The following is a 16,957-nucleotide window of genomic DNA, read 5'->3' as shown; positions in this document are numbered from 1 at the left end:
AATTGTTTCTGATTTAAATTTTTCATTGACAGCATATCAGAACTAATTATTTGTTTATTATTGTTTCAATACTTTTAATTTTAAATTGTATGCTTATAATTTGATAAAATTCAGTTATTACAAGTTTGTAAAATTTTCACAGGTGTATTCTGTGGGAGGCATGTATAATTCAATTCAAGTCATAGTTGTAACTCATAAGATTCGGCTAATATAGGTTGGGTTAAGGGATGACAAAAAAAATTATGTATGTGAATATTGTTGGATAAGATTTGTTATGGATAGAAGATGAATAGTTTCCCGCAAGTTGTGGGTATTGGTTTTTTTGGCATGCTCATTAAGGGATATAATACGAGTATGATAATATTTGTATATGTGAATACCCGTCATCCGTTGATTCACTAGTTATTGTTGTTGGGATGCATTTTACTAGTAGGAATTGGGTCCAAGAGATTCAAAACACACCATATATGTTATCCTTATTTTTTCTTTGATTTCTTTTTTACAATACAAAATCCGATTTCATTAAAGACATGTAATTTTAACATAAAATTTTTTGCACACAAAATCTGAAAATAGTTTAATTTTATTTTCAAATTTTGTAGCAAATGAAGAGTATGTTTGATAAACTGTCTTTTAAAAGAATCACTTTTTTTTTTCTTAAAAATGTTTTTTTTTAATTTGAAATACCCATTGATACCAGTCGCACGTATAAAAAAATTCATGGATAATTTTCAAATAGATACCCGACATATAGCAAGTGTGAGTTTTCCCCAGTGACCAAGTAGTAGGAAGCCGCTACACATGCCCAATCTGACCCGGCTTGTTGTCATTCCTAGTCGGGTCAACCCGTTGGTCTAGGAATCAAGCATCAAACTATAACAACCTCGGATGCCATTACATGAAACACTAAGATTTTAATGTAGAGAAAATTACTTAGTCATTTTAAAACTCTTGAATTAGTTTAATTAATGAAAATACATATAATTTTCATGAATGCAAACATGTCATATAAAAAAAATATCATATAATTGAAATAATATAAGATCATCGTAGTTCAACGGAAAACGCAAGGGTAAACTCATTTTAAAAGAAATCATATAATTGAAACAATAAAAGATCACCATGTTAAAAGAGATATAAAAATCCTTCACTTTTCTTTCGACCATGTACTAATACAGCTCATCAAGTAACACATCATTCTCAAGTCACAAATTATCAATACATGAGTCTAACTATCATGTTATGTCATGTTGACTTTGTATTCTCAGAAGATTTCACATTGAGTGATTAATCTAAATACATCCCTTAACATAGTCACACCTTGATGATTTGGTGAGACTCAAATTAACTCTACAGAGGTAGTGTGGTTTTATAAAAAATGGATGAGCGCGGGTAGTGACTTATCTCTGGTAAGGGTTGCAACAACCTTAACCTATTCAGGGATTTGTCTACCCATCCATTTTGTAGGCGCTTAGCTTTCACCATTAGCCACCACCACCACCCTCCAGCACTAGGTTGAGGGTCTTTTTAGCACCCCAACTTACCTGCCTACTCATATGCAATGTTATTCATTAATGCATGTATGTTATGATTAAATATTATATCACATCATCATTACATTCATCCACCATCGTTAATGTAATTCATTTCATCAACAATTCAATCCATTCATGATAATCCAATCCATTATCAACACATCAAACATATCTTATTCAACATATCATCAATTCATTATTCACATATTGTTTAATTCATCATCAATTCACCATTTATATCATTGTCACCAATCATGAACTCTCACATAGTTCATCTAGACATTGTGAGATTTTTTACCCCACAAGTTCTCATAATCAAACACCAATCACATACACCTCAAGAAGCATTTAAGATTGAATTGAAATGCACCAAAGGCAACTTGGCAGACAACTACAATTAAGCCTTTCTGAATTTTTGCATAAATCTAGATCCACATACGCTTAAGCCTAGATTCATCTACGCTTAAGCTTGAAATATCCATCAAGCACATTTTCTTGCAGACATTGGCTTAAATGCAAATGTCTGTAGAACTTTGAATTTCTTGAGTAAGACCTCAAATGGATTCTAAATCAAATCCAATTCAAATTAGACATAATATATCATTCATACCAATCATTCCACACCCAAAAACAATATTTCAAGCATCAACCACTTAAACAAGCATTTCAATCAAAGTAAAGTTTCCCTTACCTATCCAAACTCATTGAATTTGCTTTGAGATGACGGAAGGAAGAAAGGAAGAGCCTTTGGGTCCAAGATGAAAGCTTTATTTTACTCACACAATAGTTCTACATCATCCACTCCACCGAAACCCTCAAAACTAACACAAAACACACCAAAACCTTGAAATGAACACTTTTATGAAGCTTCTAAAAGTGCTCATGGGTGAAAACAAAAATGGAGGATGAAAGGGGAAAGAGGAAGGTCTCTTACCACTAAAATCAACCCAAAACTCAAAGGAAGCACAAATACAAGGTCCCTTGAACAAGAAGGATCAAAACCTCAAGCTCTCCAATAGAGGGTTTTTCTTGAAAGGGAAGAAGAGAGTGAAATAAGATTGTTGTATGTTTGGTTCAGTTTTGATTCCACTAAAAACTGAGTATATGACTCTTCTCCTCCTCTCTATTCACATTCCATCACTTTCTAAACTCACTCACCCCATTCCTATCATTCAAGGTGCATCCCTCTCAATCCGAACACTTTAGAACTTCTATTTACACCTAAAATAAGGTTTTTTTTTGCATATGTAACATAATCATGTGAATGTATGAATACATGATTTTGATGATGCTAAAGAATAATCAAACAAGGTTGTTTTCAAGATTACTTCAACAAACATTCAAAGGTTAAACATTGCTTCACGATTAATATAAGGTTGCTTCAACAAACAAGCATTGCTTCAAAATTAATTCAGGATCAAGCTTTTGCCTCAAAAGAAAGTGTTTCCAAGAGATCAAGACTCTGGTAATCAATTACCAAGCAGTGTAATCGATTACCAGAAGACAATTTTGAAAAACAATTTTTATAAAAATGGTTTTGAATTTGAATTTTGAATCATGTAATCAATTACCAGCAACAACACTTCAGAAAACACTTTGAAAAGTCATGGGCCTTCAAAATATAATTGTGTAATCGATTACCATAAACTTGTAATTGATTACCATGGAAGAATTTCTGAAAAAGCATTTCGAAAAGACACATATCTTCAAACCATTTTGAAAAGGCACGAAAGACCTATATATATGTGTGTCTGACTTCAAAAAACAAGAGAGAGATATTCTGAGAGAACTTAATTGCCAAATGCTCTCTCAACAACTCTTGGACAAACACTTGCAAATCTATTGAGAATTCATCCAGGAACTTCAAATTGTATTATCATCTCTAAAAGAGAGAAATTCCTCTAGTAACTTCAATTTGTATCATCCACTCTAAAGGAGAGAAATCTTTCTGTTCATATCAGAAAGTCAATTGTAATCAAGAGACTGGTTGTCTCTTGGATTGTGAGAATTGTAATCAAGAGACAGGTTGTCTCTTGGAGAATCTTTGAACACAAGGGTGAAGGATCCTATGGTGTGTTCAAAGTCTGTAAATGATTTACAAAGATAGTGGAAAATCTCAAGTGGGTTGCTTGAGGACTGGACGTAGGCATGGAAAGTGGCCGAACCAGTATATATCGAGTTTGTGTTTCTCTCTTCCCTTATCTCATTTATGTTATTGCAATCAATTTTGTCTTGCATGTTTAAAGAACCTTATTAAATTGGTTGTTGCTTCTGCATTCTGAGCCTATCATTTAGAAGGGGGTTAGAAGTTTGTTAGTGGAAAATTTTGAAACTTAATTCACACCCGTCTTTTAAGTTATTGAGGCTACTTGTCCAACAAATCATACATACAAACACCACACATCATCACCTTATAATTAATTAATTAATTATAAACACTTCAATTAAATTTAGTTTCTCTTGCAATGCAATTAAGTCACTTGCAAAAAAATTACGAAAAGTATAATGTTACACCAACCATTTGGATTTGGTGGGCATCTAACTCGGTACGACTCAATCTTTACCCTATTGACCAAGCATGTCATGTAATTTTTATTTTATTTTTATATTTTAACTGTTGAAGAATATTACTTATTTGAGAAAATTTAATTTATACCTTATAATTGTGGTTTTTTTTTCTTTTATAGATTTGTTTAATTCTTTACCAAGTATAATTGCATCTTATGATTTTAGATGATAAAGTTGTTGTCACTTATAATTTGACTTATTTTCCTTGGTTTATTTGTTATCTATGAGTAAAACTTGTATTTACTCTATCTCATCTGGTTGACTTAGTGGTTTGAAAATGATTATTCTTTATCAAAATAATAATGAGATGAATGGAGAAATTGTATTATCTAAATAAAATAGGTTTTGTAAAAGTTTATTGATTTCATTGAATTTATTTTTATAGTTGCTACTCATATATTAGATTATTTCTGTCAATAAATGATGATAGTTTTAATAAATAAATGAGTTAGATTATGTCTGTTAGTTTATATTGAATTTTGAAAAAAATATGATGCTCAAGATTTTTAAACAAGTTCAAAACTTGTCTTCTAAATATATTAAATTTTGTTAAACTTTAAGTGTATAAATTTATAGATTTTTTCTTTGCTTAAACACATTTTTTATCCTTACAATTTAGCATTTTTTCATTTTCGTTTTTGTAATTTTTTTTTCATTTTAATCCTTGCAAAATCTGTTTTTTTTTGTTTTGTTTTTATTCTTAAAGCGCTTTAAGTAGCTTTTTTTTCACTTTTCAAAGCATTTTTTTATCATTCAAAGTACTATCTAAAATGTTTTATGGAAAAAAATAAAATAAATACATTTTACAAGAATTAATAAGGATAAAAGATATATTTAAACTTTTTTTTTAACGTATATCGGATTATGCGAGTAAATTCACTTGATTGACTTATGATTTAATGACTCAATAGCCCAATTAGATTGATGAGCGTTTGAGTTTGATAATATTGGTTCAAGTAGTGAAAAGGGATAATAAGTTGTCATAAAGTCTAACAAAACGTGCTGGTCAAAGGATGTTGGACCCCAACCCACTAGGAAGTGGGAACCTTCTAAGAAAGCCAGTGAAATCGTAAGGACAGAGTAAGACAGAGTACATTTACATCTCTTGTGGAATTCATCTTCCATACTTGAAAAAGTCTAAACGTTTTGATCTCATAGAACTATACATTTTTTGTGTTGTTATTCTCTGCTGTACCTAAGAAGCTCTTGTGTTGAAGTAAAGAATCACTATATTCTTCTTTGTTGCAACAAGTTGGATTGGGACTCTGTAAGGTCTTTTTCTCAATTTTCAATTTTACCTCTGAATAGAAATAATAGATGATGAAATTATATGGCCAATTTGATTTCTTCTTGTTTTCTTTCCCATATTTTAACAGAAGGAGAATGGGTTAAGAATGTAAATGCTGCCTGAGAAAATTAGGTTAGGGACTTCAATAGATGAGTGACTCTATGGTTGTCTAAAATGAAAATAAACTTGTTTTTTTCTTTTTCTTTCATGAAATATATGGTGAGACAGCACAAACTTTTTATTTATATTCTGAGTATTATTTGGTCAAGCTAACTATGCTAAACTAACAATATTTCTAAGGGAATGAACTTCTAATTTATGTTCAGATTAATCATCTAAAATTCTCATCTTTTAATCTAAGGTAGATCTGTTTTCTCTTATCTAATTATATTTGTGAATTGTGACTGATATGTTGGTTTAATTTTTTAAACTCGTGTTGTGTTAAGCTAGTGTTAAATGGCTAGAAAGTAGAATCAATGCTAATGCCTTCTCTTATCACTTGATACCAATTCCATTAATGTCTATCCTGGTCTGATCATGTGGCTTCCAAGTTATTCTTTCAAGTGTGGTGATCTCAAATCTCAATGCTTTTCTCAGTCTAGGTTGTTCAAGAGAAATTCAATGTTCTACCAGCACCATGATTTGTTTGATAGAAAGCAAGCTCACATTGGTTGAGAAAAGACATATCAGGTTTTAATTGCAGGCCAGTCAATAAAGTTTTATTACAAATTAGGCCCAATTCTAAGTATTTCCTCTGTTTTACCAGTCTTTGCTTTCTGGTCCATAAGTGGGGTTACACAACTGAAAATGAAGCACAACTTGGCCTACAAAGAAGCCAAAACATAGCAGATTTAAAAGTTAATGTCATATTAAATTCTCTGTTCATCGATATCAGTTTGTATTTAAAGTTGACGGTATTTTGTAAACAATCCATCTATTTTACAGCTGCGATGTTTCAAACTTACTGCATAAATATCAATCAAAGGTAGATGCCAGACAGTCAGTAGTTTGATGTCGAAGAAATATTAATCTGAATTTGAAGTTTAGGAGTATAGGTTTCTATCCGCACTAGTATAGTCTATGTAATTTGTAGTTTAGATTCACTATTCTTTTTTTAGACTTTTTTTTTATATCTGATAGTTTATTGAGCTTATGTTATGTTCAAATGGACCATCAGCTTAGACCAAGTCAAAAGCAATTTCCAAGGATCACAGAACACCTCAAAATCATATTAGCTTTGAACTTTGAGCTATTTGATTTCATATTAGACAGATTTATAAATTTCAATGAATAATAGCTAGGGCAAGTGTCAAAAATGCATTGTAACGTAAAAGCTTTTTCATTTCTTCAACTGTAGCATTTTGGTAGTTGCAGGTACAGAACTACGAAATCATAATGAATGAGCAGCAAAGGATCACTGATGTTGCTTCTTCCTCTAACTCTTCATCTATGTCATCTTCTAAACAATATGATGTTTTCCTGAGCTTTCGAGGTGAAGACACTCGAAGGAGCTTCACAAGCCATCTATATGAATCTTTGAATGAAGTGAAAGTCCAAACCTATATAGATGATCGACTTGAAAAGGGAGAAGAAATCTCACCTACACTCACCAAAGCCATCGAAAATTCTCGTGTATCTATTGTCATTTTCTCAGAGAACTATGCTTCCTCAAAGTGGTGCTTGGGTGAACTCATCAAGATTATGGAAAGCAAGAAAGAAAAAGGACAGATTGTGATTCCAGTTTTCTACAACATAGACCCATCCCATGTGAGGAAGCAGACAGGGAGCTATGAGCAAGCCTTTGAAAAACATGAGGGAGAACCCAGATGCAACAAATGGAAAACTGCTCTCACTGAAGCAGCCGGTTTAGCTGGGTTTGACTCTCGAAATTACAGGTGAATAATTAAATTTTCTGAAAGAAAAAAAAATGAGAAAGACAATGTATTGGTTTAAATTGAGTTGTGGCCAAATTTGATTCTAAATTGAGCATACTTCTGTTGTAGTACGTCACCTTTTATGGTAGTTTACTTAAGAAGTTTGATGCATAAAAAGAACATAGGCATATGTATAATCTTCTCTAAGTCATTATATTTTCATTCCCCAATTATTCTTTTGTTTGTTTCTCTACTTCACTACCATATTCATTTTAGATTATGTGTAATCAATCATTTATCTAGTTACACATCGTTTATTTCTTACTTTCCCTTTAATATGTTAGGACTGATCCTGAATTACTTAAGGACATTGTTGGAGCTGTTTTGCGAAAATTGCCTCCTAGATACCAAAACCAACGTAAAGGACTGATTGGAATTGAGGACCATTGTAAACAGATTGAGTCGTTACTAAAAATTGGTTCAAGTGAAGTTAAAACCCTTGGAATATGGGGTATGGGTGGTATAGGTAAAACCACCCTTGCTACTACTTTATATGACAAACTGTCTCATAAGTTTGAAGATGCTTGCTTCCTCGCAAACTTGAGTGAACAATCAGACAAGCCCAAAAATCGTAGTTTTGGTAATTTTGATATGGCTAACTTAGAGCAATTAGATAAAAATCATAGTAGGCTTCAAGATAAAAAAGTTCTCATTATCCTAGATGATGTCACTACCTCAGAGCAATTAGATAAAATAATTCCAGATTTTGATTGTGATTTCTTGGGACCAGGAAGTAGAGTCATTGTTACAACAAGAGATAAACAAATACTTAGCCGAGTTGATGAAATATATCCGGTTGGGGAATGGAGCTTTGATAAGTCTCTTCAGCTTTTCTGTTTGACTGCTTTTGGAGAAAAACAACCTAATGATGGCTATGCGGATCTATCAAGAATGGTGGTTTCCTATTGCAAAGGTATTCCTTTGGCTTTAAAAGTCTTGGGTGCAAGTCTTCGATCAAGAAGTAAAGAAATCTGGGAATGTGAATTGAGAAAACTTCAGAAGATTCCAAATAAGGAAATTCATAAAGTATTAAAACTAAGTTATGATGGCTTAGATCGTTCGGAGCAGGACATATTTCTAGACATTGCATGTTTCTTCAAAGGACGAGATAGATGTTGGGTAACAAGAGTACTGGAAGCTTTTGAGTTCTTTCCAGCACCTGGGATAAACATCCTTTTAGATAAAGCTCTCATAACAATTTCAGATAGCAATCTGATATTAATGCATGACTTGATACAAGAAATGGGTCGAGAAATTGTTCATCAAGAATCTAAAGACCCTGGAAGACGAACCCGATTATGGAGACATGAGGAAGTGCACGATGTATTGAAATATAACAAGGTAAATGGAAGATGTAATTGCCTATAGTTGTGAATATATACATATGTCTTTTTAGAATTAATGTAGGTAGTATGATAGAATTTGCTAAATATTATTCTAATTTTTGTTTGTCAGGGAACTGATGTTGTTGAAGGCATAAGTTTAGATTTGTCTAGATTAAATGAGGATCTAAATTTGAGCTCCAATTCCCTTGCAAAGATGACTAACTTGAGATTTCTTCGAATTGATGGAGAAAGCTGGCTGAGTGACAGAATTTTTAACGGGTACCTTCCTAATGGTCTTGAATCATTGTACCTTTCTAATGATGTTGAGCCATTGTACTTTCCTGGTCTTGAGTCACTAGTACTGTACTTTCCTAATGGTCATGTGTCATCGTACCTTCCTAATGGTCTTGAGTCATTTTACTTTCTTGATGGTCCTGTGTCATTGTACCTTCCTAATGGTCTTGAGTCATTGTACTTTCCTAGTGGTCTTGAGTCATTGTCTAATCAACTAAGGTACCTTCACTGGGATCTATGTTATCTTGAGTCTTTGCCACCTAACTTTTGTGCTGAACAGCTAGTAGTGCTTCACATGAAATTTAGCAAGCTTAAAAAGCTTTGGGATGGGGTTCAGGTAAGAATGTGTGGCTATACAAACTATATTTTTCTTAGGTTTCTCTTACAGTTAAGGCTCATGATTATGAATTTTAAAATTTATGAACAATGTGATGCACCTTTCTTGTTACAGAATCTTGTAAATTTGAAGGAAATTGACCTTTCGTATTCCGAAGACCTCATTGAGATCCCAAACTTATCTGAAGCAGAAAATCTTGAAAGCATTTCACTTTCAGGTTGCAAAAGCTTGCATAAACTCCATGTTCATTCAAAATCTCTCCGTGCAATGGAACTTGATGGTTGTTCATCTCTCAAGGAATTCTCAGTAACATCAGAGAAAATGACAAAATTGAACTTATCTTACACCAATATAAGTGAATTGTCATCATCAATTGGTCACTTGGTGTCTTTAGAAAAGTTATACTTAAGGGGAACTAATGTTGAGAGCTTGCCTGCAAATATCAAAAACCTTTCAATGCTGACAAGCCTTCGGCTAGATGGTTGCAGGAAACTCATGTCTCTACCGGAGCTTCCACCATCCTTGAGATTGCTTGATATAAATGGTTGTAAGAAGCTCATGTCACCATCCCAAAGACACAACATAAAACTTAAGAAAATATATAAATATGTACTAAAAAAAATTTCTATATTGTTTTCTATATTGTTTTATGTAGTTTTATGTTGTTTTATGTACAATTATGTTATCTCTTTTTATTCAAATTAAAATGTAACAAGTGATTAGAAACTATATATAACTCTCTCAATTTAGGTTTTTTTTCTTCTTACATTCATAAATCTATATTAAATGAATTTCCAGTTAACTATACATATAAACATGTAATGTATATAATAGACATACAGTGTTTCATTACCCAAAAAAAAAGACTCGCAGTATGTTTCTTTAACAAAATAAGAAACACCAACTAAAACTCAAAATGTAAAAGAATTAAAACTTTGAAATTATTATTTTAATAAATAAAAAATATATACAAACTTTAATATGAAATGATATTTTAACAATGATATATGATAGTACGGAACTATAACATTTTCTTGAGGACGTCCGATATGAAATGATTTGTGATTTCTGACTAACCTTTTAAACTAATAATTTGTGTTAAGCAAGTTTTTTTTTTTTACTGCGGTTAAGCAAGTGTTATGTAGCTAGAAAGTAGAAACTACGCAAAAGCTTTCAGTTTGCTGTTATCTGCAATATTGTCTATGTTGTTTCGAACATGACCTTGTCCTTGATCATATTAGATAGTAAAGACAAGGGTACAAAATGCATTGAAACAAAATATTTTTCATTTCTTCAACTGTAACATTCTTCTGATGGTTGCAGGTGCGACACTAGGAATTAATTCATAATGAATGACCACCAAAGCATTAATTTTGTTGCTTCTTCATCTAAGTGATATGACGTTTTTCTAAGCTTTCTAGGTGAAGACACCCGAACTTCACAAGCCATCTATATAAATCTTTGAATGAAGAAAAAGTCCAAACCTATATAGATGATCAACTTGAAAAGGGAGATGAAATCTCACCAGCACTCACCAAAGCCATCGAAGATTCTCATGTATATATTCTAATTTTCTCAGAGAACGATGCTTCCTCAAAATGGTGCTTGGGTGAACTCATCAAGATTATGGAATGCAAGAATGAAAAAGGACAAATGGTAATACCAGTTTTCTACAACGTAGATTCATCCCATGTGAGGAAGCAGACAGGGAGCTGTGAGCAAGCCTTTGAAAAACATGAGGGAGAACCTAGGTGCAAGAAATGGAAAGCTGTTCTCACTGAAGCATTCAATTTAGCTGGGTGGAACTCTCGAACTTATAGGTAAATTAATAAAATGAATTGAGTGATTAAATTTTCTGAAAGAAAAAATGAGAAAGACAATGTATTGATTATCTTTAAAAAATAATAGGCATTGATTATCTTTTCTAAGTCATTTGACTTTAATTGCCCCCTTATATTCTTGTTTGTTTCTCTATTGCACTATCATATTGATATTAGATTATGTATAATCAATCACTTTTAGTTACACATCATTTATTTCTTTTGTTTGCCTTTAATATGCTAGGACTGATCCTGAATTACTTAAGGACATAGTTGGAGATGTTTTTCGAAAATTGCCTCCTAGATACCAAAACCAACGTAAAGGACTAGTCGGGATTGAGGAACATTGTAAAAAGATTGAATATTTACTAAAAATTGGGCAAAGTGAAGTTAAAACCCTTGGAATATGGGGCATGGATGGCATAGGTAAAACCACCCGTGCTACTACTTTATATCACAAACTACCTGATGAGTTTGAATATTGTTGCTTCCTCGCAAATGTAAGTGAAAAATCAGACAAGCTCCAAAACCATAGTTTTGGTAATTCTGATATGGCTACCTTTGAGCAATTAGATAAAAATAATAGTAGGTTTCGAGATAAAAAACCTTTCAATGCTGACAAGTCTTCGGTTGCGAGAAACTCATGTCTCTACCAAGGCTTCCACCATCCCTAGAAGAGCTTGGTTTAGATGATTCAATAACTATTCCTCATCTTCCAACATCTGACTTGTGCGGTTTCGTTTACTGCATCATTCTTTCTGTGGGATCAGCCTTAATTGGTAATGTTTGGTGTTCTACCTATGAAGATGGCATAGAGGTCAGCTGGGACAGAAGGTATACATGCATGTTGCCAAAATTTAATTACAGATCATGTGATATTTTGGTATGGTCATTTCAGCAATATAATATTTATATTTGGATGGAATGGTGATGAAGAGAGGATAAAAGAATGTGGGGTCTTCCCAGTATATGCCACAACATCAGGATTGAAGCTGGTCAGCAATAGTGGCAAAGAAATTTTTGAATGTGAATCCATTGAGTGGGAACAACTTCTACATACATCAAAGAGGAGGAAGATTTCATGCCAGCAGAAATGATAATCTTCTTGTGATTACTTAACCGGTATGAAACTTCACTCATGTGACACCCTCTACCCCTCACATATATACTAATAAGGAATAAAAAAAAATTCAAATATTAATTAAAAGTATTTTTAAAACATTTTTTTTAAACAAGTCTTTCAAAGGGGAAAAAGGCTCACATTCATTTTCTTCTACATCATATTCAAACTTGTCCAAATAAATAATAAAGCATTCTCGACTCAACAAGGTCGTCTAAGCTTCATACAATTAATATAGAACCTATGTCCTAATGTCACATCCTATTAGAGCGTTGTGTTCCCGTGTCCTCTAGCATGAGGTTCTTCATAGTCATCCATCTATTCATCTGCTCCCCCGAACACAAGTTCAAGATCATCACAGGATCCAAACACAACAACACACAGGGAGTGAGTTATCACATTCCTAGCTAATAGAGAAACAAGACAATTAAATATACATATTATATAAATGAGATACCACTTGCTTAAACGTAGCTCACGTAACTTCACCACTTTGTCATTCAAAATTCACTTTTCAATTATCAATCACATTACACAAGAATCCCACACTTCGATCAAGATATAATAACACATCAATTAGCAAACATATGCAATAGTTATGCTAAGACTCAATCCTATATGCAATGTGGTACCATGTCAGTGAAAAACCACCCTGGGACGCTTAAAAGTACATAACAAGACACACCACACAATGAGTTTGTCAGGTCACTCTCACTAAGTAAGATCATAGGGAGACCAATCAGGGTCACGATGTTTTGCGAGAATGCTCCAACCTTATGAGATCAGCATAGGCTTAAAGGAGCACTCAAACCTGGTGACCCCCAAGGCCTACACTCCGAAGAGTCCGTCAGGGTCTCTCCCTCCTGATTCAGGTCCAACCCCTAAAATAATTTTTTTTTACATGTAGACACTGCTCATGAATTATACAATACCCACGATCTTACACTCATGTTTTAAACACGTTCAACACAATTGCGCTACGATTTAACACTGGTTCCTAAATAGGAAACCTACATTTTCTCTTTAACACTGGGCATCAACGCTTTTCTCAAGATAACGCTGGTTGGGTTATTGTACAATTCATAACTTACAACACAAGTAATTTCACATCAAGTGTTAACTACACACTTATCCACAAGTAGAACTCATTCACAATTTCACATCTCATAGTATCACAATTCACCATCACATGTTTACACGTATCTCACAAATTAACACATGTTGAACTTTACACTTATACTCAATCTCAATAACAATATTATAATCTCAAAGCAACATGTTCTTCTACAATTCATCACATACTCACAATTTGAACCATCATTTCATATCTTCAATATAACAATTTATATAAAAGACTATCACAACATTAGGACTAAAACCCTTAAATAATATTACACAATTATATCAAAATCATAGGTCGAAATATACAAATATCAAGAGCACAATTTATCAAGCAATTTTCATTAGGACATCAATATTTTATTTATAATCATAAAGGAAAAATTGCAATTTAATAAACATCTCAAAATAAAACCCCAATTTAATCCTCTAAGGATCCCTAGACATATTCTCACTAAGCCCCAACTGTGAATAACTCATCCCTTACCTCTGAGCGAACTCACGTGTCTTCAGCCAGCGATAGCAACATCTCTAGCGGTTCCCTGAAATTCTTTCAATTATTCCTCCGACTGCTCCGATAGAATTCCCAAACGTCAGAGAGACGGAGAAGAGATTGAAACCTCCACTTGTACTGTCTTCATGCGATTCCTTTTTCTCCCTCCACAAAAATTATCTCGCAAATCCCAACGGTGGAAGTGTGAGGAATTGAATTTCGAACAACATATCCAAATTTTATGAAAATCCAACGGCTAACGAAACCGGGATCATAGTTTTACCGAGACAGTTTTGGGTTTTTGCGGGAAATTAAAATGCTACAATACGAAGGGTTTTCCTCTAAGCTCAGATATGATTTTGAAATTCCCAACGGTGAGAATGTTCGGAATTGGGTTGCGAATATGATACTCAAATTTCACGACGATCCAACGGTGAACGGGTTCGAGATCGTCGTTTTTCTGAGATAGGTTTGGTGGGCTGTGAAAAAAGAAAGGGTTTTGAGAAGAGAAGGGAAAAACGAAAATGAGGCCAAAAAGGAGACAGCTGACTTAACATAACTATTTATACCTAGGGTACTCAGCCTATTATTTGCTCTATATTTATTTATTTATTTTTACTAAAAAACTTTTTAAATTTATTTACGAAAAACTGGGATGTTACAACTCACTTCTTGACAGTAGGCCACTTATTTGATTCTTTTTTCTTAAATCAAAAGGTGAGTGTATGACTCTTTTCCTTTTCTCTATTCATTCCCCATCACTTCCTAAATTCACTTAACTCATCCCTATCACCCAAGGCGCATCCTTCTCATTCCAAATATTCTAGAACTTCTATTTACACCTAAAACAAGGTTTTTTTTTTCATATGTAACATAATCATACATACAAACACCACGTGTCATCACCTCACAATTAATTAATTAATTATAAATGTACACTCAATTAAATTTAGATTCTCTTGCAATGCAATTAAGTCACTTGCAAGAAAATTACGAAAAGTATAACGTTACACCAATCATTTGGATCTGGCACACATCTAACTTGGTGCAACTCAGCCTTTACCCAATTGACCAGGCATGTCATGTAATTTTTATTTTTATTTTTACATTTTTACAGTTGAAGAACATTATTCATTTGAGAAAATTTAATTTATACCTTATAATTGTGTTTTTTTTATATAGATTTGCTTAATTCTTTACCAAGTATAATTGCATTTTGTGATTTGAGATGATAAAGTTGTTGTCACTTATAATTTGACTTCTTTCCCTTGATTTTTTTGTTATCTGTGAGTAAAACTTATATTTACTCTATCTCATTTGGTTGACTTACTGGTTTGAAAAATGATTATTCTTTATCAGAATAATAATGAGATGAATGAAAAATTGTATTGTCAAAATAAAATAGGTATTGTAAAAGTATATTGACTTCATTGAATTTTATAGTTGCTACTCATATATTAGATTATGTTTGTCAATAAACAATGATAGTTTTAATAAATAAATAAGCTAGATTATGTCTGTGTCTGTCAGATTATATTGAATTTTGAACAAATATGTTGTTCATGATTTTTAAACAAGTTCAAAACTTGTCTTCTAAATATATTAAATTTTGTTAAACTTTAAGTGTATAAATTTATAGATTTTTTCTTTGCTTAAATATATTTTTCGTCCTTACAATTTAACATTTTTTCATTTTTGTCTTTGTAATTTTTTTTCGTTTTAATCCTTGTCAAATATGTTTTTTGTTTTGTTTCCGTTCTTAAAACGCTTTAAATAATTTTCTTTTTCACTTTTCAAAGATTTTTTTTATCATTCAAAGTTCTATCTAAAATATTTTATGGACGAAAAACAAAACAAACACATTTTACAATAATTAAAATGAAGAAAAAATGCAGGGACAAAAGTAAAATAAAAACACTAAATTGTAGGGGAAAAATATATTTAAACTTTTTTTAATGTGGACTAGATCATGTGAGTAAATTATTGATTTCCTTGATTGACTTATGATTTAATGACTCAATAGCCCAATTAGATTGATGAGCGTTTGAGTTTGATAATATTGGTTCAAGTAGTGAAAAGGGATAATAAGTTGTCATAAAGTCTAACAAAACGTGCTGGTCAAAGGATGTTGGACCCCAACCCACTAGGAAGTGGGAACCTTCTAAGAAAGCCAGTGAAATCGTAAGGACAGAGTAAGACAGAGTACATTTACATCTCTTGTGGAATTCATCTTCCATACTTGAAAAAGTCTAAACGTTTTGATCTCATAGAACTATACATTTTTTGTGTTGTTATTCTCTGCTGTACCTAAGAAGCTCTTGTGTTGAAGTAAAGAATCACTATATTATTCTTTGTTGCAACAAGTTGGATTGGGCCTCTGTAAGGTCTTTTTTCTCAATTTTCAATTGTACCTCTGAATAGAAATAATAGATGATGAAATTATATGGCCAATTTGATTTCTTCTTGTTTTCCATGTTTTAACAAAAAGAGAATGGGTTAAGAATGTAAATGTTGCCTGAGAAAATTAGGTTAGGGACTTCAAAAGATTATTGACTCTATGGTTGTCTAAAATGAAAATCAACTTGTTTATTTTTCTTTCATAAAATATTTGGTGAGACAGCACAAACTTTTTATTTATATTCTGAGTATTATTTAGTCAAACTAACTATGCTAAACTCACAATAGGGAATGAACTTCTAATGTTCAGATTAATGAGCTAAAAGTCTCATTAGATCTGTTTTCTCTTATCTAATTATTGTGAATTGTGACTGATATGTTGGTTTAATTTTTTAAATTTGTGTTGTCTTAACCTAGTGTTAAATCACAATTTGAATTAAAAAGTTATATTAAGAACGGGATGTAGAATTCAAAGAGGGATGTGTATCTAGGAGTCTACTTGAATGGGTAAGTTAAACTGAACAAATACATTTAAATAATGTATGTATTATAATAACTTATTATTCTCCAATATAGGCAAATGACAATCATATGTCTTAAGGACAATGTTGTCATCTAGTTTTGTTCCTTGCACAATAGGCCAGAAAACTATTTGAAATGAATTATTAACAGATTTGTTGTTTAAGTAATTTTAGTATTGTAGTTTAGTTAATTTACATTTTTTACA

The 16,957-nt window shown here is 32.3% G+C and overlaps 1 protein-coding gene across 13 annotated transcripts; it reads left to right on the top strand.

The window, feature by feature from the left end:
• Positions 1–5,088: 5,088 nt before the first annotated feature.
• On the top strand, positions 5,089–10,034 carry LOC100816690 (disease resistance protein RPV1). 13 transcript variants are annotated; one of them, XM_041004695.1, is made up of 5 exons: positions 5,193–5,370; positions 6,760–7,286; positions 7,610–8,666; positions 8,781–9,281; positions 9,396–10,034. In XM_041004695.1, the coding sequence occupies exons 2-5, from the start codon at positions 6,787–6,789 to the stop codon at positions 9,984–9,986; spliced, it is 2,649 nt and encodes an 882-aa protein (XP_040860629.1). In that variant the 5' UTR covers positions 5,193–5,370; positions 6,760–6,786; the 3' UTR covers positions 9,987–10,034. The 13 variants fall into 13 exon arrangements, with proteins under 13 accessions (XP_014634853.1, XP_006586039.1, XP_006586038.1 ...); XM_014779368.3 differs by adding an exon at positions 5,989–6,081 and having other exon boundaries at positions 6,766–7,286; positions 8,781–10,034; XM_014779364.3 differs by adding an exon at positions 5,989–6,081 and having other exon boundaries at positions 8,781–10,034.
• The last annotated feature ends 6,923 nt before the right edge of the window (positions 10,035–16,957 follow it).

Source organism: Glycine max, chromosome 8 (genome assembly GCF_000004515.6).
Source record: "Glycine max cultivar Williams 82 chromosome 8, Glycine_max_v4.0, whole genome shotgun sequence".
NCBI lineage: Eukaryota > Viridiplantae > Streptophyta > Magnoliopsida > Fabales > Fabaceae > Glycine > Glycine max.
The sequence above is the reverse complement of the archived record's forward strand: the minus strand, read 5'-3'. Positions and strand labels throughout refer to the sequence as shown.